The following is a 26,103-nucleotide window of genomic DNA, read 5'->3' on the forward strand; positions in this document are numbered from 1 at the left end:
CCAGATTATTAGGTGGCTTTCTGAAAAGATCACAGAAGGAGAGCCCTTGCCCACAAATGGGACTGACGATGATAAATGGGAAGTTACAGGGTGAGGTTGTGTCACTGGAGATGAAAAATGGCCTGAGCAAGACAGACCCCTAGCCCCAGGGTGGCTGCAAATAAATCGATGGGAAGGGATGAGTTGTGGAAGCTCCAAGCACCACCGTGAATCTGTTCCCTTCTCCTGGGGGAAAAAGAATAATTTGCTGGATTGTCCCTTTGGGAAGGGATTAGCCTAAAAGAGTGCCTGTAGGGTAAGAGGGCCAGAAACTACTGACAGTGATGAAGGACAGTGCTCCTCAAAGGACAGCCAAGGAACCAGTCTGAGAGTCAGACTATCCTAAGCTGTGGCTATGTGGTTTTGGAGTGCGCCATGAAGAGCTTTTTCTGAGAGACCAGGTTTGAAGGCATATGTCTTACCTATGTTCTGCTTGGTTTTCAGATCTGTGTCCTAGTCCTGAAGTTGTCTGGAAAGATAGGACAAGTTGTATTTTTTAACTATATAAATCCCTTGTCTTCAGTCCAAACAATGATAAACAAGCAGATGCTATCATGTGTAAAAAGTATCCCAGATGATCTGCAGACAATCCCTGCATAATTGGCCGTTTGTGCTAGCAAAGCCTCTATGCTGGAGGGACGGTACAAGAACAGTCAAAGCAGTGGGAGGGCTTTCAGCGCTGCCTGGCAGGCTCCTTTTGCCTTGAGTCTGCATGCACCGGGTACAGCCGTTCAGCCTCACCTGGGATGGGCACAGTCACACAAACCAGAGTCCAGTCTGAACTCCCTCAAAACTGGTCAGTGTGGAAAGAAGCTTTTGAGCATGTGTTGAAATGTTCTGGAAAGGCACTCAGAATTGGGAACCTTCTGAGCAGTTATTGCTGTGTCTGATATAACATCAGAGGAGGAGACTGTTGTGATCATGATGTCCTTCTGTGTTTATTTTGAGACAGGGTCTTAGACAGCCCAGGCTAGCCTTGAACTTCTGATCTTCCTCCTCTCCACTGCTTTACTGTTAGGGCGAGGCGTGAACCATCATGCCCAGTTTATGTGGTTGTGGAGATGAGAGCCAGTGCTTCACACATGCTAAGCAGTGCTCCATCAGCTGAGTCACAGTCCAGCCCTTCATGGAGTCCGTAATATGTCGTGAAGACACACACTGAGATATTATTCATCTAAGCTTGCCTCTGGTCACCCAGAAGAATATTGGTAACAGTTACCTGCTCAGTTCATGGTGACCTGTTACCATTTCTTCATTTTCTAGGAGAATTTTGATCTGCATTGCTTAAAATGTAGTCAAAGTGGAGGCCCTGTGGTAGAGCTGCCACACGAAGTTTAGAATAATCTCCTCAGACCAGGAACCCTCGCAACCCTCAGCCTGAAGGAACCCGAGTCCTTCCCTACGGCTCAGATACAGAAAGCAAGGTCCCAGTCCTAAGAATTGGGGTCCTTTTTCTGTGTTTGTTTGTATTTAGTTACTCGGGACTAGGAGTGACTATGCCATGGCACATACTGTAGATCAGAGGACAATTTTCAGGAGTCCGTTCTCTGCTTCCACTCTGTGGGTTCCAGGAATCCAACTCAAATGGTCATCCTGCGTGGAAGGTACCTTTATCCACTGAGCCATGTCACCAGCCCCAAAGTTTCTTGTACATTAAGGTTTTTCTGAAATGATTCCCTCTTTTGTTTGTAAACAATTTAGTAAAAGTCACTTAAGAGTTTTTGGGAAGGCTGGGGAGGTAGCTTAGTGGTTAAGAGCCATTGTTGCTCTTCAAAAAAACCCAAGTTCAATTCCTAGCACCCTCCAGCTCACAAACCATCTGGAACTCCAGTACCAATGGACCCAATTCCTCTTCTTGTGGCCTTCACTTATACAACAGCATGCACAACCTACAGGTCATGAAACAAATCTTTAAAAAGAGATAAATAAAGTAGTATGTTTCCTAGCCACCCCCCCAAAGCGAGATTTAAAAACAGCTATTTATGGGTTAACTGGTGACATATACCAACTTGTATTGTGTTCTAACGAGATACAACATGTGCTATTTTACTGCTTTCATAAAATAGATAAAAATCTGTTCTTAAGTATAATGAACGTCTCATTTTACATGTGTAAAAAATTACTTTGGAAGAATACTCAATGCCTTGAGGAAATGTTTATATTTTATGTAAAAAAATAAAAAAGAAACTAGGTTATGGAGCAAAAGTGCCATATGAATTCAACAGTTCAAGAACTAAAATTGAAAATGAAGTGTGGTCAGCTCTCCATGCCAACAGGTTGCACAGAGAGCCAATTCTGAATCCGGAATACTTGGAAACAATTATATCGGTATGGAACATGTCAGACATTCTCGCCTGCTGCTAATAGCCCTGTGCAACCGCCATCACATAGTGTTTCCCTGAATCCAGTATTAAAACATATGGAAGGCTGGCTGCAGACTGTAGGCCATCATTGCACCATCTCGCAGAAGCTGTGATCAAGCTCTTGTTGGTTTGGTTTCCCATGGGGCCTCGAACCAGTTCCCTCAGTGCCAAAGGACCACCCAAATAACCAGATTCCACATTAAACACAGAACTGTACATAACAGGCAGGGGGATTGTGGTTAATTTTCATACTCCTTTTTATTTTGTCATTTCTATTTATAAAGATCTAAAGCACACACACACACAATCCCACAAATGTCATTTTAAGTAGATAAAAATGTAGCATCTGGAGATGTTTCTGGAAGCTGTGCCTCCCTGCCCAGCACTGCGCTTCCCTTGGAGGCATAGTGGTCTTGGGAAGTTGCTTCTGACCCACGCGTTGGTATGAACTCACACTGCCTATCTTGCTCCTTAGCTGCCTTCATACCATTGAACGCGCCCTGGAAGCTGGAGAGGTGGTGCTGATTGAGAACCTTGAGGAGACCATTGATCCGGTCCTGGGACCTCTGCTTGGGAGAGAAGTCATTAAGAAAGGCCGGTGAGCCTGGCTTTTGTGCCAAGCTGGTCCCCTGCCCTGGTTAAAGCTGTGGAGAGCTCAATTTAGAACCTCTTCCCCTCAGCTCAGGTCAGGGAGCTCTCTGCAGCTGGCCCACCTTCCTCTCTTCTAGCAGCAGGCCATCTTTTTGCCGTTGGATTCTGGAAGCCTGCACCTCTTTGCTCCGTTTTTAAGGGCCACAGTTCACAATTTGAGAGGCACCATTAGGGGAAATGGTCAAAAGCAGACAGACTTCCAAGACAAGCATTTCATTCGAGCCAGCTGTATGAGGCTCAGAACTTAGCTCCCCGTCAATGTGATGACCCTTTATGACTTTGAAGGCTTACCAGGTACAGGGTGGAAAGATGAAGTTGATATGAATGAGAAAATGAGAGAAAGTAGAAACATTTCCATCTCTTATGATAGAAGTGCTAATTAGCATGAAGGTTTAATCAACTCTGTGGCCATCCTTACCTGTTTTCTGTTACTATAACAAAATACTCAAGGCTAGGTAGTTTATTAATGAAAATTTGCATGCATGGCTCACAGTTTTAGAAACAGGAAGCTCAAGACTGACCTACTGTATCCGATCAGAGTCTTTTTTTTTTTTTTTTTTTTTGCAATATCGAAAGATGGCAGATAGCACTGTGGTGTGAGTACATGAGGGGTGGAGTGAGGACCACATGATGAGACAGAAAGCAAGAGACAGTGGAGGGTCCAGGCCTACTCTCTCAGAAACTTAGCCACTCCTGCTAGACCCAACCTTCTCCCAAGAAATAGCATTAATCCCTTCCAGTTACCTTCCACCAGACCCCCCAACCTCTCAGACAGTCAGATAGGCAGATGTACACACACACACACACACACACACACACACACACACACACACACAGCCACTCTTTCATATGGAAGCTTAAGCTTCCGGTACATGGATCTCTGGGAACAAACCACATCCGAGTCTTAGCAGGAGCCTGACTGGTTGCACAGTCCCCAAGTTTCCCTTCTGTGTTTCAGGCTCTCCCTGCTTCTGTGTTTAATTATTTTCTCCCATCAGAGTCATTCCCTTTCTAACTGAGAAACAAGAAGCCCTCTAGCATGATGCCTAGGCAGATCTTGCTGCCAAGTGCAAGCAGAAGCCCCTTCTGCCACACTCTATGCTGCCATCTGCTGGGACATCTTAATAGTATATGAATCTATTCTCGTACAGTCTATTCTGCCTAGAGTCTCTGACCATGTAAGGTGAAGCATGAGTCAAAACTTAATCCATCCAACCTGCTCCCAACCTTAAGGCAAAGAAGGGTCCTAGGTAGTTGTTAGACATAATTAGGAAAAATTCATGAGAGTATGATAATACTGTTGACTATGCTCTCATTTAAAAACAAAATCTAACACTGTACCTGAGGGCACCCTGTCTTCACCTGAGCCTCTGTGTTCCAGATTCATTAAGATTGGAGACAAGGAGTGTGAATTCAATCCCAAGTTCCGGCTCATCCTTCACACCAAGCTAGCCAACCCTCACTACCAGCCAGAGCTGCAGGCTCAGACCACCCTGATCAACTTCACAGTAACCAGGGATGGCCTGGAGGACCAGCTGCTGGCCGCTGTGGTCTGCATGGAGAGACCAGACCTGGAGCAGCTGAAGGTACGTCAGAGATTCTCTGAGGAAGGGAGGACTGCCCTGCCTCTAGGTCCCACAGTACAGCCACTGTGGGAGCAAGGGTGGGCACTTCCCTCTTTCTTCAAGCCTTGAGATGAGTCCCAAGCCCACCTAGTCACCTGTTAACACCCGGTTGGAAAGGGAGCGTGTGGTGAGCTGAAGAACAGAAGTAGAAAAGTGGGGAGAATAGATATTCCTGTCCCCAAGAGCAGGGCCTGGCTCAGGGCTCTGATACGAGGGTGTCTGTTCTCACATATGAACATGGGGAGACCCAGAACTAAGGGGAACTAAATTATGCCTAGGTGACAGAAGCAAGGTCATCCTTTCTGGGGTTGTGTCCTAGCCAGCTTCAGGCACAGGTCAGGCAGCTTAAACAGCAGGCCTCTGGGTCCTATCAGTTCTGAAGGCTGGGAACCCAAGACCATCATGGTGCTGGCAGAGCTGTTCCTTGGGAGGCTTCTCTTCTTGGCTTGCTAGCATCTGCCTGCTCATATTACCTCTCATACATGTATGGAGCTAGGACCCCCTCTCTTGTGTTTCTTCTAGGAACAGTAATTACATCTTGCAAGGGCTCTCCTCTATCACACCTCCGTACTTTCCTATATAGTCAAATGAAGGGTTTGAGTCTTAGCATCCACATTGGGGGGAGTATAGTTCAGTCTATGCCATGAGCATGCTTTTCTTTTTCTCATTAAATGTGATTAGATTAGATAATACAGGCCAAGAAGGGAAAACAACCTTCCACAGTGTCCTAGGGTTTCATTGCTGGGAAGAGACACCATAACCAAGGCAACTCTTATAGACAAAAACATTTAATTGGGGCTGGCTTACAGTTTCAGAGTTTGGTCCATGATCATCATGGTGGGAAGCAAGGTGGTGTGCAGGCAGACATGATGCAGGAGAAGCTGAGAGTTCTACACCTTGATCCTCAGGCAGCAAGGAAGAGACTGGATGTGTTTCATAGCAGGCATAGCTTGAGCACTTAAGACCTCAAAGCCCCGCCTCCACAGTTGATGCACTTCCTCTAACAAGGCCACACCTCCTCCAATAAGGCCACACCTCCTCATAGTGCCACTGACTATGGCCAAGCATGCCAAAGCATGAGTCAACAGGGGCCATAGCCATTCAAACTATCACACACAGCATATGTGAGATTGAGTTCAAGGGTCCCCAGAACTCTCGCCACACCATCATTTATTATTCAAGAGACACCCTAGAGCCCAAGCTCACAACAAACAAGATTGTAGTGTGGAAGGCACAACAGAGCCCATGGAAGACCTTGTAGCTGTCTACAGAGCTTATGGCCACGCAGAGGAACACAGGAAGTAGAAATGCAAACTGAGAAATTGTGTTATTTTAGCTACTCATAAGAATTTTCAGGAAATGAAACAAGGTTAATATGGAAAGCTACAGGTGCAAGCTGGCCTCAAACTCATCATCATGATGTCTCTGTCTCCCACTTGCTAGAATCGTTTATGTGTGTGTGTGAGTGAGAGTATGTGTGCACGCAAGAGTGTGTGTGTGTGTGTGTGCCAGCAGGCAAGCTTAAGAGGACTAATTTAAATAGTAGTCATCAGAAGGCTTCTATGAGGCATTGGCATTTGAGCTAATTCCTAGGCAATTTGAAAGCCTGTGGGTATGGAGTGTTCCCAGAAAGGAACAGCCAGTCCTAGCCTCAGGCTGGTCTGAGGTCTGTCTTTTTAAGAGACAGAACAGGGGCTGGAGCCTTGGCTCAGCGGTAAATAATGCTCACTTCTCTTGTAGAAGATCCAAGATCCCGCACCCACGTGCAGCGTCTCCCAACTGTCCATCAGTCCAGCCCTAGGAGGTCTGGCACTTTCTGGCTTCTTTGGGCACCTGCACACATGTTCATATACAGACACACATACACATAATTAAAAGCAAAATGTCTTCAAGAAAAAAAAAAAGGAAGAAACAGAAGTGAGTGAGGGCGGGACTAAAAGTAAAAGCCCTAACATGTCGATTGTTCTTGACTGGTATCCAGCGGTTTCACAGGTTCAAGATGCTAGAGACACCTGGAGTTACCTCCCATTTGCCAGGTGCCCAGTGCTTCAGCACACCAAGCCTAAGGACAGCAAAGCAAAGAGGACCTGAGGCCACTCAGATTCCAATCCTACCCTGGCCACAAGTGAGGATCTTGTTAGAACTGCATGAGGCGGTGAACTTGACTTTTAAGTACTCCTTTACTGTTCATCTGATGGCAGTGAAGCGAGAGACAGGACTCTCCACAGAACTAAAATGTTACTCTACTCTCGGCTCACAAGTTCCACTCAATGACCACAGTACTATACGAAGCATAATGTAAAAGTCTTAGGTGTAAGGACTGGGAGCCACAGATTACTAACGTGGAAAGAGGAATAAGCCAGCCCGTGGTCTCCGTAGAACTCTTTGGGAGATTGTATCCGATACCAGACTGGTACTCCATCCCTGCATGTAAATGGTGTGGTATTTGTATAGAACACACCCACATCCTCCTGTAGCCTTTGACTCACCTCTAGATTACTTCCAACTCCACTACAGTGCAAACCTCATGCTGATCACTCAGGGACTTCTGTTCAGGGAACAATGATATAAAAAAGTCTGGGCATGTTCAATTCAGGTATAACTTAAACCATACTTTCAGGCTAGGCCATTTTCATATTCACACCCAGAATCATGGAGACCAACTGCACAGCTGCAGCCAGGACCCCACTCACCTGCTCACCTCTTATTTTGGTCAAAAGCATTCTGCTGTGAGACCCTTGGCACACTGGCACTGCCAGAAAGGATGCCGGCCCTCCCACCATGTATTTATTGTATTTATTTAAGCCCGTTCTAGAGTACAATGCTTTGGCATCTCTACCTGACTTCTCTCCCTTGCTTGATATTCACAGTCGGATCTCACAAAGCAGCAGAACGGTTTCAAAATCACCCTCAAAACCTTAGAGGACAACCTATTGTCTCGCCTCTCTTCAGCCTCGGGGAACTTCCTGGGAGAAACGGCCTTGGTAGAGAACCTGGAGATCACCAAGAAGACGGCCTCAGAGGTGGACGACAAGGTACGGCGACTCTTGTGTGCGGTTCCCTCTTCCCCCACTCTGAGTACCTGAATCCAGCTTCTGTTTGTCTCTATGAACAGTCACGGGGGCTAACAGCAGGGATATGTTCTGAGAACTGGTATCTCTGGGAGGATATCACAATGTGCTTATGTAGACACTAGCAGTCAGGCTGTCGCTGAACAGAATGACTATACCGGACTCCATATGCATTTCTGTCCTTGACCAAAAACATTATGTGATTGTAGTTTCGGGAACCCAAGGGTCAATCTTACTGCTACAAGAGGGAACAGTGATGAGATAGGAGGGTGGAAGAGAGGTGAAAATGTATTTATGGAAAATTATAACAAACTAGAGGGACAGAGCAGTGCTAAGCACTTGGGGGCATTGAAAACTAACTCTTAATGACACTGACTGAAAATTATGTTATTTTTTTAATGCTCGTTTGAGATTCAGCTATTAAACTTAACCAATTTATATTTATTAGCATCATTGACACATGGTAGTTGGATTTTTCTGAGAGTTTCTTATTGATTAGCATTATCACAAGCATTTTACTGTTTGTGTATTCTTCAACCTTTTATCTCCTAGTAAGCTTGAAATAGATCACAGATGCTTGTAGACATTAGGCTATCAGATGACAGATCTGTTTGTTTGTGGGTGTCTCTTAGCTAACCCCTCTCTTACACCCCTACTGTGCCATGCTTCTAGCGACCACCAATCTTCTCTCTGCTTCTGTGTCATCCATTTTCCAAACAAGTAAAAGCACAAAGTGCTTGGGCTTCTTGTGCCTGGCTTATTTTACTTAACACAGTATCTTTCTGTTTTTTTCTGCTTTTATACCAATATCAGAACTACAATCCTCCTTTTAGCTGAATAATAATCCACTGTGGATGTCTACCATATAGTTTCATCTGTTCATGGGTCGGTGAGCATCTTAGTTGCTTCTATAACTTAGCTGTTTGTCATCTGAGAATGTTGTCTGCAGTAAACTACCTCTTGACATCATCCTTTATATATGTATCCAGTAGAGATCATAGATGAATTGTGCTGTTAGTTTTGTCCTTATGTTTTTTGTTGTTGTTTTGTTTTTTACTGTTTTCTGTGTTGGTTATAGTACTTTCAAAGATATTTATTTATTATTTTATATATATATGAGTGTTTGTCTGTCTGTATGTGTGTGCACTATGTAGATTCCTAGTGCCTGTAGAATCCAGAAAACAGTATCAGATCCTCTGGAACTAGAATTAGAAATAGTTGTCATCTACCACGTGGATGGTAGAGAGCAAACCCGGGACCCCTGCAATAGCTCCAGATGCTCCAGTACTGGATATGCTACTTCACATTCCCATCAGCCATACATATAAACTTTTTCTACATCCCTAAAATAAAATATTCTTTCTTTAAGGCTTATTAACATTAGAGAATAAACCATTTTCTTAAACATTTTATTTAAATTTTTCATTATTTTTGAGAATTCCATGTATATATATATATATAATAAAATATCATATGGTGGTAGCTTGAATAATAATGGCCCCCATAGGGTCATATATTTGAATGTTTAGCCATCAGAGAGTGGGAGTGGTACTATTTTAAAGGATTATGAGGATTACGGGGTGTGGTGTTTTGGAGGAAATATGTCACTGGGGTGGGCTTTGAGATTTCAGAGGCCCACATCAGACTCGCTCTCTCTTCTGTCTCTCTCTGTCCTTCCCTCCCTCCCCTTCTCTCCATCCCCCTCTCCCTCCTTCTCACTCTCCCTCTCTTCTACTCCCTCTCCCTTTCTTCCCTCCCTAGGGGAGTACCTTTCATCTACTGTTGCAATACCTGCCTATATATTACCATGCTCCCTACCAGGATGATAATTGACTAAACCTCTGAAACTGTAAGGAAGCCCCCAGTTAAATGCTTTTTTTTCATAAAAGAGTTGCTTTGGTCATGGTGTCTCTTCACAGAAGCATAACAATGACTAAGGCATATATCTACTCCCTAATTTCCCAAATCTTTCTATTACATCAAAACCCTTTCAACTTCATGTTTTTATGTTTTGTGTTTTGATAACCAGTAAGTCCAGTTAGAGCTGCCCATATGCTTGTGAGCATGGCTTTGTCCACTGGAACCTGGAAAACCTAGTAATGGCCATATCATCATTAAAGAATGATTCTCCCTCCCAAGCAACCGTCCACTGCCAATAGTTCCTCAGTAAGAAGTATAGCTTGGATGTCATCTACTCCATCTGTGCCAACACCAGGCTGGTTTGCTCTTCTGTAGCGCCTATGAAAGCAACCATAGCTACTGTGAGTTAATGATCTTGATAGCTGTCATGTCCAGAAGACAGAATTTTGCAATACTCCTCCCCAACCCCTGGCTTTCTGCTTTCTCTTCTGTGATGTTCCCTGAGCTTTAAGTGGGGCAGGTAATACAGATGTCTTGTTTAGAAATTGAGCACTCCATATCTTCTCTGCACAAAAGCTTTTCTAACCAAAGTTAAGTTTTATGGATGTAAACATAAAAACTTAGAAGGCATTTCGATATTCTGTCCGAAATCTATCTTTTCTTTTTTAAGTTTTATTTTGAAATTAGTATACTGACTACTGTGTTTACATAAGGCTCTTTCCTACATCCTTGGCTTAATAGCAATTCTTACTAGAGTGGAAATGTTTCTTCTTCACTAATATTTTTTATTCTCTTAGCTTTTGATGATTTAAAAAATGCTTACTACATTTTATTTTAACCTTTTTTCTTTATATATAAAATATATTTCATTTTAAATGTGACTTTAATATATGTGTTTCAATGAGATATAAAATTAAGCAATATATCTCCCATCTTCCAAAACAGTTTTAGAGTACTTTAATTTTAATCATTTCCTTGCATCTTTCATTATTGTTTCATAATGTATCTTGTGGGTTGATATGGCTGTTAAGAGTTTGCTTTCAATCTAATTACTATTCTTTTGTAGGTACTTTATACTTTCTCATTGCTTTTAATATTCTACTGTCATTGTTGATGTTCAAAATTTCTTTGTATGGTGAAGATATATCCATATTTATCATACTGAAGAGGGATATACTTCTTCCAAATAAAAGCTCTCATATTTTGTTGATTTTGGAAAATTATTAGCTTCAGACGTTACCTCTCCTTCACTTTCTTTATTCTGTACTTGTTTAAAAAATGGTTTAAATTTACTTATATTTTCTCATCCTACCTGCCTGCTTCTATAAATGTTCACAATTTTCCATCTTTGTGTTTTTCTGGGCTTATTTTAAAACCATTCTTCAGAACTTTCTTCCAGTTTCCTTATTCTATTTTCAATTCTACTAACTATCTCATTCACTATTTCATCTAAATAACTGCATTATTCCAGGCATTCTTAACCATTCCTTTTCAGGGAAACCTCTCTTTTGGAATGCCTTTGTCTTAGGCTTTCTTGTGTATTTACTGCTGTAAGTATACTCATTTCATAGTTGTTCTAGGTTGTTTAATTGTCTTCAGTTCTAAATATACTAACCATTGTGGAGTTTGTTTGGGTAGGTTTTTTTTTTTTGGGGGGGGGTGTCTGTGTTTTTGAAACAAGGTCTAATTCTATGGCCCAGGCTCTCCTTGATCTTGTGATTTTCCTGCCTCAGCCTCTCAGGTACTAGATGGAAGAAATCTTCTAATTGTTTCCTTTGGTAACAATTCTATCTTAGTTACTTTTTGTTGTTGGGATGAAACACCATGACCCAAGCAACATATAAAAGGGGGATCATAGTTCCAGAGCGTTAGAGCCCACAACAATCACGGCAGGTAGGATGATCATGGTAGCAGGCAGACATGATGCTAGAGCAGCAGCTGAGAGCTTAGACCTTAATCCACAAGCACAGAGCAGAGAGAGTTTCCTGAGAATTGCATGGGCTTTTGAAACCCCAAACACCACCCCCAGTGTGACATATCTCCTCCAACAAGACTGCACTTCCTGGTCCCACAAGATAAACTAAGTGGGAACTAAGAATTCCAACATACGAGCCTATAGTTAGCCATTTTCATTCAAGCCACCACATCTAGCCTCCCAGCCCCCAAAGCTTCTGGCCACATCATAACGCAACATGCATTTGGTCTAATTTCCAAAGTCCTCAGAGTCATTCACAGATGAAAGGTCCAAAGCGAGATTTTCCTTCTGAGACTCATGGCAATCTCTCAACTGTTATCCCCTGTAAAATCAGAAAACAAGTTACATACCTCCAAGTTACAATGACACCGGATATATATTAACACTCCAAAGGAGGAAAGGGGGGCAAAGTGAGGAAACACTGGACCAAAGCAGGACTGAAACTCAGCAGGGGCAAAATCTGAATCCTGTTGTTCTGTGTCCAGTGTCAAGGCTTTTATGGCTCTTCCCTTCCAGCTTCGCTGACTGCAACATGCTTCCCACTTCTGCTGGTTGCACTTCAGTCTGCAGCCATCCTTTGCATGTATCCCACAGACCTGGCATCTTAAGCATCCTGAGACCCCCAGTACAACTCACTTTCAGCTTCACACTACAGCCACTCTAACCCTCCATGCAGGGACTTCCTCCGCAGCTTTCCTTCACCACAGGAAAAAAATTCCACAATGCCTTTTACTCCTCTACCGTTCTTGACTCTAGAACTAGGACCACACGGATGCTGCTGCCAAGTTTTGCTGCCTCTGTGGGGTGGAGCCTGGTCCCCTCCTTGATCTGCAACTGCATGCTCTTTGATTTGTTGATGCATGTGCTTTCTTTTCTACAAATTGCAGGATTAGTTGGGTCTTCAGTTTAGCCTTAGGCAGATTCTTAGTACAAGGGTAAAAAGAAGCCACATTCTTTGCCAACACATCACAAGAATGTGGTCTCTAGCCCAGTTGCAAAAAAATCTGAAATCTGAAATCTCTTGAGCTGGGCCTTCATAGTGGACTGTGTTCCCAGCACTGCTGTCTTCCATGCTTCTATTTAAATGCCCCATTAAGCCTTGCTTACACTGTTCAACCCCTTTCTTAGTCCAAAGTCTCAATGTTTTCCACATTCCTCCAAAAAGCAGCATGGTCAGGCCTGTCACAGCAATAGCCCACTTCCCAGTACCAATTTGTGTCTTAGTTACTTTTCTTTTTCTACAATAAAATACCACAAGCAAGGCAAGTTATAGAATAAAGCACTTAATTTGGCACCCACAGTTCCAGGAGGTTAGAGTCTATCATGATGGGGACCATGGTGGCAGGCAACCAAGAATGGTGCTAGAGCAGTAGACAAGGGCACAGATCTTGATCCACAAGCACAAGGAAGAGAGCTAACTGAGAATGGCATGGACTTTGGAAACCTCAAAGCCCACAGCCAATGACACACTTCCTCCAGCAAGACCACACCTCCTGATCCTTCCCAAACAGTTCCACCAACTGGGGATCAAGTATTAGAACATGAGATCATGGGGGACATTCTCATTCAAACCACCACAATTTCCAACTGTAATTTGTAGTCATTTGATCTGAGAACATGAATTATGATCATTGCTTTTTCCTGATGTTCTCCCCAGTTCCTAATAGTTTTATATTCTTTTTTAATACAAAGATAAATAAGTTGAAGTCCATATTTAAGAGAAAATCTTTTTTTAATTATAGAAATGCAGGTTTGTTGGGAGCACCGAGAGAGGAGGGGAATGAAAGAGGAGCACATGAGGGTGGGTGGAAGGCAGAGAGAAGGCAGGAAGGGGAAAAATGGGGAGAAAGGGCAGAAAAGGTGGCATAGAGACCCAATCTTACAGAAATGTACATTCTGGATACTTAAGTCTCTTAGTATCTGTGATAAGAACTTCTCAAAACAAAATATTCCACTGAAAGAGATTTTTTCCTTGTGACTTGGTATATAACTATTCTTTTTAAATTAAGGAAAGGGCTAAGTTTGTAGCTCAGTGGTGAAATACCTTCTGGCACATACATGACTCTGGACTCAACTCCATCATCACCAACACACACACAGGCACGCACACGTGTGTGTGCGTGCACGCTCACAGGAATGAAAATCATGTTGTGCCTCCTTCCTTCCTAGATTCTACTACTTCTTACTTCCAAGTGATATGTTCAACTGCTATCCATGTTTCCAGGTCCAGGAAGCCAAATTAACAGAAGTGAAAATCAACGAGGCCCGAGAGCACTATAGGCCAGCAGCTGCCCGGGCGTCTCTGCTCTACTTCATCATGAATGACCTCAGCAAGATCCATCCAATGTACCAGTTCTCCCTCAAGGTAACTTTCACCTGGAATTCTTCTCATCATCATAATAAAACAAAATAGTACCGCTAACCTAGAGTACCATGAGAACTCACCCACCTTCTCCATTAGTGATGGCAGACCTTCAAGACTGAAGCCAAGGAAGCTACATTGACTTTAGACTTATGTGATAGTCCCCACCTCTTTGATTTCCTCTTACATTACTTACTGTAACAAAAGAGGATGCTCTTGTGACTCTCAGCCTCATTTGCTCAGCAAGCACATCGAATATCCATTAATACTGGATGATGCATAACAGAGCATACCAAGAAACAGAAGAAGTATAAGAACTTAGTCTGTCCCCAAAGAGCTTAAAATGTAATAGAGAAGATCTAAAAATGTATATTGTTTTTATTGATGAAAGACCAACTCTAGCAATTAGGATAGGCCAGCATTAAATTACTTTTCTTATTAGCCTAATATTCCCAAAGCTACTACTTAGGGTTGCTGAAATACCCATAAAACTAAAGTTCTTAGCACATTTTAAGTGCTGACTAAACTTATCTTACTCATGAAAAAATAAAGACCTATAAATTTTGGGGACTCTCTAAAAGTACATCTAATCCCCTAGTGCATTAATCAAAAGACCGTAATTAAAGAGGCATTAAGATGTTATGGGTGGAGGAGTTCTGAACAGAGTCATTGGTTTGTGCCAACAAGCAGAAAGATTGTACACACACACACACACTGTGAGGGAGGAAGGGAAAAAGAAAAAGACAGAGGAGAGAGCCATAGGCATTTCCCTCACACTGGACTATGAATGCACACAGAGAACACACTCAGTTCCATTAAATATTTCCAATGTGATCAATATGTGGAAGCCAGAGTCAGGGTGCAGGGTTGGTGATGAATAACTGAGAAATCCTCAGGTTTCCAATTCTCGGAGTGCATTTAATTGGAGATGGCATGTCACTATTTCCCAGCCTCTTTCTTATAGCCTCAAGTGCCTGCAGCTTAGATAAAATGAGTTTATGGTATTTCATGGTTTTAAAAATAAACATAGACTTATATTTATATCATAGGAACATGTGAAAGAATTACAAGATGGTAAAAAGCCAGCATAAAAGTGAGCATAAGCTAACCACAGGAGGACATCTTTAGTTCAAGAGTAGTTGGAATTCACAAAAATACCAGCAACCTGCCACAGTGGTGCTTTCTGAAAACAAGAAGTCACATGAAACCTGTGTATGTGTGTCCAAAAATATGGTGTAAGTTGTTTTGCAATGGCAGCATTTTGATGCAGGAGGCTCTGAAGCATGACTTTCAAAAAAGGAAGAGGTCATCTGGCATGAGGGCACACCTGTACTGCCAGCCTTGAGGGGTGGGACTAAGGTACAAGGATCATGAGTTCAAGACCAGTTTAGTATACAGAACTTGTCTGGAAAAAAAACAAGAAATAAAAAACATACTTTGTATCCCAATATTGTTGTTAAGAATGCCAAAAACATGTGTCCAGTAACCAGCTTAATCTTTGAAAACAGATTTAAATGTGTAAATCAAGTAGAAAGATCTTGAGAAATAGAAAATAATGGAGAGAGAAAAGAGAGAGGGGAAGAGGGAAGTCAGAGGACTCATCTGGGCTCCGTGGGCACTGGACACAAATATGGTATGCAGATATACATGCAAGTAAAACATCCAAAACACACACAAAAAAATTTAAAGAAATAAACCTTTTAAAATAATTACAATTATAATAAAGAAACTTGAACCTAGTCCTTAATCCTAGCAGGTACATGGCCCTAGATTTTATGTACAGGGCTCCTTAAAGCTCTTGACTTTTAGGCCATTATCTGAGCATCCCTTAAACTTTTGTAACATCTTTTAGGCACGAGTGGGGCACAGTCCTTTCCTTTGTGTTTTCTGTTGCCTGGAGTAAAGACATGATAGGATCCTGAGACACATGAGCATAAGAGCCAGCCCTACTCTGAATGTTCATATTGTTTCCACACCATGGGAAGAATTTCCTAAAATACTATTATATTAGAAAATTGATTTAGCCCCTAAGAGTTTCAGAAGAGCTGTTGAGGATCCATCTTCAAGGGTGTTCAGAGGTGATGATAAAGCCCTCTGTGGGGAAGCTCTGAGTGTGTGATCAGGCCAGCCCCAGAGCCATTCACACCCCGTTAGGGGGAGGAACTATTAGCCAAAGTACACTCAGTATAAAGTAATACTAAATGGAGCCAGAATTATACCTTCTCTGGGTATTTTTATAGATCATGATTCACCTTACTCAAATTCAGTAACTTGAGGTTCTTGACTGACCACTGGCTTGGGATAGAATTTTAAAGGCAATAGGCAGTGATGACATGGAGAAGGCATGCTATCCCAATCCATTCTGTGTACCTGCTCTGTGTACATTGCTCCTTGTGGCCCTAGGGGACATTATCAGCCTCTAATGAGCTATTATTTCATTTAAAATCTACCAAGGGAAGGTAAACCTCACAACGAGTTGGGTTAAGTCTGGGCAGAGGATTTGCTGAGATCATCAGCAAGCGAAGAAAGCTCCCAGGACTTCATTAACAAGAAACACCCTGGCACTGTGAGACAGAAATCTACATCATCTCCCATTCTTAAATAAAGAATGCCAAGACTCAAATCTTACATGGCTTCCACTGAGGTCCAAATGCTTGATGTTGTAAAGGCTGAAGGGTTTTTATTTTACTACTTGGACCCACAAAAAGAAAACAGAGAAAGGAATAGAGATCTCCAGAGCTAAGAATTAAGTGAAATTATATATTTTTATTTGCTTTCATTCCTTATTCAAGCCATATCACAATTAAAATTCAGTATCCCAAACTTACCTTTCAGAAGAATTATATTTTGATAACATATATTTATTTTAATAAGAAATCACTAAGTTTAAAATGATAGTGTTGGGCACGTCATTTTTATTTCATACGATGCCCTCACTGTAGTTCAGAGAGGGGACTTAAAGGAGGCTGTGTTCTTACCACACAGGAAAGAGCAGTGATATTAAAAGATCCTTACAAGGACTTACTCGAATGAAAACAAAGCTAATAGAAACAAACATACAGCACCTGAGATTCTTACGGAGAGGAAAAGTCATAAGCTAAAATAATTCTCATTACCTGCTATGTGGCAGGGACAGTTCTGGAAAGTAAAGTTAATCAGACCATGGTCTGTATGCTGCAGGAATTTTGTCATCTATTAATAATATCACTAACTCAAATAGCCATTATTGACTGTTTCATCATTGTATTTAGGTCATTATCCGATAAAAACTTAACTGGCTGAAGTCCTTTGGCTACAACACACTTCTTTTTCTTTGATTTCACTAATCAGTGCATGATATGCACATTCATTAAACCATTTTGTGATGCTAATAACATAGTACTACAGACTAGGTAAGTGATAAAGATGAGATGTATATTTTGGCTCATGGTTCTTGATCGAAGACCCAGGGGCTACATCTGGTGACAGCCTGTTTGTTGGCAGAGTCCAGAAGTTGCATAGGACATCACTTGGCAAGCGGCAGCAACCATACCTCTTTCTCCCTATAAAGCCACCAGGTTTCAGTCATGGAAGTCCTACATGCTGGTGACCTCACCACCCAAAGACCCTACCTCTAAATACTATAGTCAAACTAAGGTTCCACCTTCTTAAAGAGAACTCCAGGTAAATTCCAAAATGAGTTTTGGGAAGGACAAACTAAGAGCTAATGACAGGTCAGGCGCCCACCCTCAGAGGGGCGTCAGATGCCCTGGGACTGGAATTCCAGCCAGTTGTGAACAACCATCAAACCTGGGTCCCCTGAAAGAGCAGCCGGTGCTCCTAACCTCCGAGCCTTCTCTCCAGTTCCTAACAGTGTGGCTTCTTCTCTCTCCTCTTAGCAGGAAGTGCTGGGGAAAGCTTTCAATGCGTAGACTAGAAGGAAGAGGGCTATAAATCGTGTATCTTCTCTCCTCAGGCCTTCAGCATTGTCTTCCAGAAGGCTGTGGAGAAGGCAGCTCCCAGTGAAAGTGTCAAAGAGCGAGTGGCCAATCTAATAGACAGCGTAACCTTCTCGGTGTACCAGTACACCACACGTGGCCTCTTCGAGTGTGATAAGCTGACATACCTAGCTCAGCTCACCTTCCAGGTAAGAGCAAGTCAGTGTTTCTGCAAGTCGTATTTACTGTCCAGTCAGCAAATGTTAAGAAACCTCTTTTGATACCACTTCTCAAACAAGCTCAACCTGGCCAACACGAGCACTGACCCATCATTGTCTGACTCATGGCAACACACACACCCCCTTACCGACCATTGCCCCACTTGGAGCAGACATCCCTGATCCTTGTCCTTTTTCCCTTCTGATACTGGATAATCTGAGATCCTCAAAATGTCCCTCCAGAAGCCACTACCAGTCAGTCAAATTGACATTGATTGTGCGGGACTTTCTGTTGCCGTCACCACAGCACACCAGGGGAGTTTTCAAGAGCTTTGATTCTTGGGAACTCAGGAATGTAGGACTCCCCATGTCATTGCAACATCAGGAAGAAACCTTCATCTGTCACTTAATCCCGACATCAAAAAGCCTTAACATTTCATTTGTCTATACCTTCCTCACAGCTCAGACCTGGGATTTTTCAATGATTTTTTTTCAATGTACGAGTCAGTGGCTATATGAGCCCAAGGGGTCCTCCCAGTGCTAAAAGCCAGAGGTCCTACCACACCATCTGTGCTGTTGGGATGTTTCGGTGTCTGAGTTCATGGCTTCATGCCAGCATGCCTCTGCCATGCATCCTCTGTAAGCTTCACCTCCAAAGAAACTGGATCCCATTTCTCACCTGAATCATATCCACAGCCAAGCCAAAGGCTTTCCATCCATACCCACACCTCTCTACGTGCCCCTCCGAGCCCCTTACCTTCAAACTCCCCCCCCCACGTCTGGAAAGTTCTCCCTTCCTGCTTCAACATCCCTGTCTCTTAGCTTCCCCAAGAGCCTAAAACAGAAAGCTTAGTTGAATTAATCCCTTCCTTCTCCTGCCTGCTAGTCACTCCTCTACGTCAGAACTCTGTTCACATTACTGATTTATATATGCATTTCTATTTTGCATATATTCATGTATCGCTTTGACACTTTTCTCAAGTCATGTCATTTGTATGTGTCATCTGCTCAATTAAATTGCAGGCACATACTCCATGGCACTTATGATTGATATGTATATCAAGATATATACTCATCCTCTGTGTGCATTTAAGTCGCACTGGTGTTTTGGCTGAAAACAGATGCACATAGAAGAAATTTGCATGAGTATACACTTCCAATCCATCCTCTTTAAACAGCCAAAATTGATGGGCAAGCTCTAGAGCTAAGGCAGCAGTAATTACATCGAATGACAGTCCCTAAGATCTCCAGCCCACTGTGACCACAGCTGAAGAACCTCAGGGTTATTTTTCTACATTGCAGATTCTCCTTGAGAACCAGGAAGTCAGTGCAGCAGAGTTGGACTTCCTGCTTCGGGCCCCAGTACAGACAGGAACCCCCAGCCCATTGGAGTTCCTCTCCCACCAGGCCTGGGGAGGCATCAAGGTGAGTACTACCCCCTCTCCCCCCAAAAAAAGTCATGTTCTCTCAAAGGCTTGACGTAAATACATGTCTCATGACATCAGTGTGGCTCTCTCGGAATTGAAACCTAGAGCTGTGTTGAACACGGGTGCATTCCCTTTCTTACCCCACCCCATCAACCTCATCTTTGCCCAGCCTGCAGAAAAGCAAAAGCAACCAGTACCTTCTGGAGTAAAAGCTCTCCCTTTAGGGTAGGAGGGAACCAAAAGTCCTGATGGGGCTGTTTTTTTGTTTTGTTTTTAGCCAGCTAAGCTGTCAAGACTTGGGGTTGGAATCTGGGCTCAGATAAGCCCAGTGACTCTGTGAGGATTCTGTACTCTCCAGAATTCAGGCAGGTGCAGGAGCTCTGTTAGTCAGAACTGAAACTCCAAGCAGAGGATCCTGACCAACCTGCGAATCTTAGCAAGTAAGAGCTGCTCATGTCTGTTGAGTTCATTGGAATGCACTATTTCATCCTCTTGGCCATCTGGGAAACACATCTTGTTTGTTCCAAGGCAGCATGGGAACGTGAAACACAGGTCCTACCACTTAGAAACAGCAAATCGAGGACACAAATCCGTGTTAGGCAGATTGGTCTAGTTAAGATTTTATGAACGTTGAAAAGATCACAAACTATAAAGTTCTTTAAGTAGGGACTGATTCCACATTCAGAGCCAGCTCTGATGTCTGCCAGGAAATGAGAGCTGATTGACCTCAGATTCAGAGAGTTCACACCTGCGCTCTTGGTAGGCAGCTCTCCAGTGCATACCCAATGGGCAACATGAAATAGCATGTTTGTAGGCTGAATCCTGCTCATGATCTTTCATGTTTGTCCTCACGTTGTACAAATGTTCAATAGCACAAAAAAAGTGTGTGTCTGAAGTAAAATAACTGGCTTTCTCTATATTTCTCATTCAGTCTTTGAAGGTAATTGTGTATTTGCAAGCAATTGTAAGAAATGATTCACAGATGTTCCACATATCCTGTTTCTTACAATGTTAAATTCTTGAAATTCCTACAATAACATACCCAGGAAACTGACCCCAAGATGGTCCACCAGTTTTCTGCTGGTTTCACTAACACTCACATACGCTTGTGCATGTGTGTGTGTGATCCATATACCTGTTTTATCATAAGCATTCTTACACATGTTATAAATTGATTTGGATTGCTTTTGTTCATGAAAATTTTTTCTCATACAGCAAGTTGGACATGTGTAGAATGAAATAATCACTACTATCAAAATTCAGAAAGTTACATCCTTACAAAGACTCCCAAATGGCTCTTCATAAACATAACAACCTCTTCCTTCCCCCCATCCTTAGTCCCAACCAACCACGAACCTGTTCTCCATTTACAGAATGGTTATTAGCTCAGAGATGTATATGAACAGAAACACAGTACATAACCTTTACAGATTAGACTAGCCACTCAACCTAATTCCCCTAAGGTTAGTCCAATCTGGTTTGTACCTAGATATAATCATTTATAAACATGCTGCCCATATCAAAGGAGTCATCTTAAGAAATTCAAGGCTAATTCTGCTAGTGCTCAAAATACTTTCCTAACTCTCTTTTTAGAGAATCTGTAGGGGTTTGGTGTTTTTTTGTTTTTGTTTTTTGTTTTTGTTTTTTCAGCCTTTCAGGACTTCAGTAGCTAACTTTCTTGTTGCTGCTACAAAACCTAACAAATGAACTTGAAGTAGCATTTGTTTGGCTCACAGTTTGAATGCACAGTCAGTGGTGGTGGCAAAGTCAAGAGGCAGCTGGTTGCATGGCACCCACTGTGGGGAAAACAGAGAGATGAATGCCGGTATTCTGCTCACTGCCCCCTTTTTATTTAGCCCAGCACTTAGCACATGGGATGATGTTGTATACCTTCAGAGTGGGTCTTCACTTGGCCCAATGTAGAAACTCCTTACAGATATGCCCAGCGGCTTGTTTCCATGAAGACTTTAAATTCTATCAAGTCATCAATCAAAATTAACCGTCCCAACTCTCGTTCCTGTAAGATTGACACCCAGACACATCACCTCTAAACCATAATTTTCCATTACTTCTCCCCAAAGCCCATCTCATGATGCAAGACCTGTTCAATTCATTTCTAAAGGTCCCCATGGTCTTCAAGAACCCCAACACTGTTGAAAAGTGTGAGACATTTGTGAAACTCGTGTAACCTCTTAACTAGGAACTCCTATAAGATAAAAAAAAGAAAATCACATAGTTTTAGCATGCAGTAACACAAAGTTTTAACATTCATATCTGAAATGATCTCACCAAAATGCATCAGAGAACACACCAGACTCTGCAGGTCCATGTCCAGCTCCCGGAACCTGTGTTATCTGGGCTCCAAAGGGTTTGGGTAGCACTATCCTTGCAAGTCTTCTGCCTGCAGTGTGTGTGTGTGTGTGTGTGTGTGTGTGTGTGTGTGTGTGTGTGTATCCTCTCTCCTGGTCCAGTTGCATCTCATGTCTACAGCTTGACTTGTGGACATTCCAGAGCCCTGGCATCAACTTTCGTTTCACAGCTTCACTCTGGCCACTTGGAACCTTCTCCAGTGGGCCCCAACCTTGCCATATGTCACCCCAGTGGTTCTCTGAAACCATTGTGTTTGACCCCATGACCCCTTTGTTCTCATACCATTCCTGTTGCAAACCAGTACCATGTGTATGGCACTAACAAGTTCTGCCACCAGCCTGGGAGGGAGCCAGGTGCTCTTGGGCCATGGTTATATCAATCTTTAAGTGCTAGCCCTAGGGGAAGCCATCTTGTGGAAAGCAGAGAAGCCCTTCAGCAGCATCTGACTTTAAGTTCTCCCTTTCAAATTAACTTTCATTTTCACAAGCTAGATCTTTTGGTAGGGGCTGAGCAGAGTGATTTTTCCCTAAAGCACTTCTCTCTCTTCTCAGAATACAATGCCAGGTTTGTCTTTAAAGAAGGAAACCTATTTAATAAGCACAGCTGCCTGGGAGCCTGCCCTATCTCTAAATCCATCATAGCCTTCTGCCACAAACTGCACTTCTCATATCTTCCTGCTCCACTTGTTGCCGTCTCACACTGTAGAGCTGGAGGAGAACAGTGAGAAATAAGCCTGGCACAGCCTGGAATGCTATTCTTCTGAGGTCTCCTTCGCTAAACAGGCCAGTCCACTCCTCCCGAATTCAACCTCCCTCAAGCTCTTTCTCAGGACACCGGTAGAACATAATCAGATTCTTGTGAAATAAAAAGTTACAATAAAGCTAAAGATGGAGCTGGGTGGTGGAAGAGTGCTTTCCTCATGTATAGGAGACCCTGGTCTAGATCCTCCAGGAAAAAAGGAAAGTAAGCTAGCGAGCAAGCAAGAACATTGAAAATTAGTTTTAATAATGTAAATATTAATGATATAAATATTTTGCTTGAACCAATGTAGGCAAAATATTGCCATTTCAACATGTGGTTATTATAAGTCATTGTGTTAGCTTTCTATCACAGTGACAAAATATATAAGAGAGAAATGTTAGGGGCTGGGCAGTGTATGTCAGGGGCAAAGCACTTGCCTACTTTGTGCAAAGCCCTGGGTTCCATCCCCAGCATAGGAACAAAATAAGCTTAAAGTTAGGAAATAGCTGCTTGGCTCATAGTTTTAGAGGTTTCTGTCCATAGCCTCTTGGCCCCCATTGCTTTCACTTTGGTCCCTGTTTTGTTTTTACTTATCATTAGTACACAAAGTAATCAGTTTCATTGTGGAATTTGCACACATACTTATTATTTTAAGACAGAGTCTCACTCTAGACTAAGCTGGCCTTGAACTCACAATCCTTCTGCCTTTGTTTCCTGTTTGGGATTAAAGATAAACACATCCATTCTTACTAGCCCCAGTGCTCTGTAGCCTGTGGTAAAGCAGTGCATCATGGGATGGAGGAAGGCTAATGGCAGCCAAGAAATGAAGGAACTGAGAGGGAGAGGCCATTAACCAGGTCAAGGGTTACGCCCTCAGTGACCTAGCTTCCTGCCACTGAGTCTTACCTCTTAAAGTTTCTGTCATTTCTCAATGGTTCCGTCAGTAACAACCAAACCTTAGAATATGGGTCTTCAGAGGATATTTAATACTCAAATCATACCATTATTAATGACATATTTTGTTTCCATACTGTCTTTGAAACCTGGTGAATATTTTGCACACGTATATTCAACTCAGTTGTATTTAGATTTTATGTTATTGTGGAAGCAGTTGACTCATACTTCCAAATTGTCTCAAACAACTCTCAATAAGTTTTCTAATTACTGATGTAAGTTCTAGTTTCCGCACATAAGTTTTAAAATCATTCAAATTAAATACAGTTGAAAATTCAGTCTCTGAGCCAGGCAAGTGGGGTTTGCTTCATAGTCCCAGCTGCCTAAACACAGAGGTGAGAGGTTAGCTTGAGTTCAGGATGTCAAGGACAACCTGGGATAGAGAGAGAAGACTCTTCATAAAACCAGTCCCTCTATTACACCAATCAGTTTTCAAGTTCTCAATATTCCCCACAGCTAGTGGCTGCCTTGTTAGATTTGGAAATCCTGACTGAGAGTCTGTCGCCTTAATGGAAAGTTTGTTCTCAAAGCAGTTCTGAATGAACCATGTGCAGAACAAGAGCAGCAATAAAGATGGACTAGTTAACACAGGCCCTGGATTCAGACATACCTGGGTCCATGTTTGTTTATATTGTCTGTGTGTGGGGTGGGGGGATGTGCCTTTGTTTCCTTATTGGCAAAAGGGCCATCATAGCATCTTTCCCAAAGTGACTGTGAGCAGCCAGACTCTGCTGACGGTGGTGGTGTTTGCTTCACGGGGTGCTGTTGTCAAGAACAGTATACTGCGCTTCCTAAAATGACAGAAATGCACAGGTGTGGAGCCTGAAAAGCCGAAGTGATGAGATAGGCAGAACCAGGCTTCCTCTAACTCCTCGGGGCAGGAGCTGTCTTTGAATATTTCAGTCTCCGGTAGCCTCTGGCATTCCTCAGGGACCCATAGACCTAGTCTCAGTCTCCATCTGCACAGTCAGCCCAAAGCTGTCTTCCATCTGAGTATCTTCCTCCTTTAAGGGCACCAGTCATAGAGGATTGGACCCACCTTAGTAAACCATTTTAAACTGAGTATACCTGCAAAGACCCTATGAAGTTTAAACTGAGTATACCTGCAAAGACCCTATTAAGTTTAAACTGAGTATACCTGCAAAGACCCTATTAAGTTTTTAATTCAACTTTATTGAAAGACAAACTATGCTAGAGGGTAAGTCTTCAATGTACATTTTGATTAGCACAATTCATGATGATCCAGGTTACCAACTCTCCCGGTATGAGACATGCATGCTGTGGCTGGTGTGGGTGTGCCTAGTGGAATCTGTCCACAGAAAGGAAAACTTTCAGCCACTGTGACCTGCCCAGCTGGGCCAGAGGCAGTCGACTTTCTCTGTATTCTTCCCCATGATGCCCTTCATGACAAAGGTGAAGAATAAGTGACTCACAGCTTCCATCTTACACAGCTTAGCTCCAGCTAGTTTGTAGATTCTTTCCTTCCCTTCTTTCACAGAATGCATTGTTGGCTTGGCTTGCCTTCGCTCTGCTTTTTTGTTTTGCTTTGTGGGCTGAGCTCATCTGGCTGTTTAGAGTCTTTTGCAAATGAGCAAGGCTTTCTGTCTGTCTCTCTGAGTGTGTTGTGTGGAGCATCAGATCCAGAGTCATCAAACGTGAGAGCACAGCCTGGGATGTGCACAGGTGAGGCACAAAGCAGTATGTGGTACACATCGTAGAAGCCTTTGATGAATGCTTTTAAAGTGTACGCTTGGATTTCAGCCTAAAGAAACAAACTGAGTATAATCGAATAGGAGATGATTAAAAAAAAAAAACATTTTAAAGGATTCTGTCTAATGAGGAAGGTTGATTGCCTTGCTCCCTAGCCCAGAAGGACTAATAAGTAGGTAATGAATGGCATTTCTGTGATAAAATCCTGCTTTTATTGTTATCCTTTGTAAGGATATTTCCTGTCCCTTCAAATGCTGAACTTTCAGGTAATGGCCATGTTCTGTTCATCATTAGAAAATCTCATCTGTGCTGAATTACTTTGTTTGCCTTTGAAAAAGGCCCCTCACTGCCACTCTGGTTGCCAATTTAGCACTGTTGTATTTTGCTGCACAGTCCAAAGTAATTAGGTTAATTAGTCATTTCCATTTAGCTTATTAGAAGGCTAGAAATCCCTTTCCCTCATTTGGGAGATTAAATGTTGCAATTGTGTTCACCAAAGAACTTCAAGGATGTGGTTTCAGACACAGTTCTGGCAGCAGGGAGCGCTGGTCATGGTGTAATTTGCTCAGTTTTGTAGAGATGCAATAAGGGTGACTGGACAGCAAAGGGTTAATGATGCTGCAAGCTATGAACGGGGGCATCCTGGAAGTAGATGAGAGTCTACTATTCCTCAGCACAAAGAGGAATAATGACATCAGGTGCAGCTTTGCCCTGCCCTGCCATGCCTGCCCTGCCATGCCCTGCCCTGCCCTGCCATGCCCTGCCCTGCCATGCCTGCCCTGCCATGCCCTGCCCTGCCATGCCCTGCCCTGCCATGCCC

At 42.8% G+C, this 26,103-nt stretch overlaps 1 protein-coding gene across 1 annotated transcript in view; it reads left to right on the top strand.

Annotated features, from left to right (window-relative positions):
- Window positions 1-26,103, top strand: part of Dnah9 (dynein axonemal heavy chain 9) — a 316,088-nt gene that overhangs the window by 248,225 nt on the left and 41,760 nt on the right. The window contains exons 54-59 of the mRNA XM_055594261.1: window positions 2,878-3,000; window positions 4,435-4,639; window positions 7,549-7,713; window positions 13,809-13,949; window positions 17,902-18,072; window positions 19,384-19,506. Of these exons, the coding sequence (XP_055450236.1) occupies window positions 2,878-3,000; window positions 4,435-4,639; window positions 7,549-7,713; window positions 13,809-13,949; window positions 17,902-18,072; window positions 19,384-19,506 (928 nt within the window). The remainder of the gene's footprint in view (window positions 1-2,877; window positions 3,001-4,434; window positions 4,640-7,548; window positions 7,714-13,808; window positions 13,950-17,901; window positions 18,073-19,383; window positions 19,507-26,103) is intronic.

This window comes from Psammomys obesus, unplaced genomic scaffold, assembly GCF_907164565.1.
Source record: "Psammomys obesus unplaced genomic scaffold, mPsaObe1.curated_primary_1811, whole genome shotgun sequence".
Taxonomy (NCBI): Eukaryota; Metazoa; Chordata; class Mammalia; order Rodentia; family Muridae; genus Psammomys; species Psammomys obesus.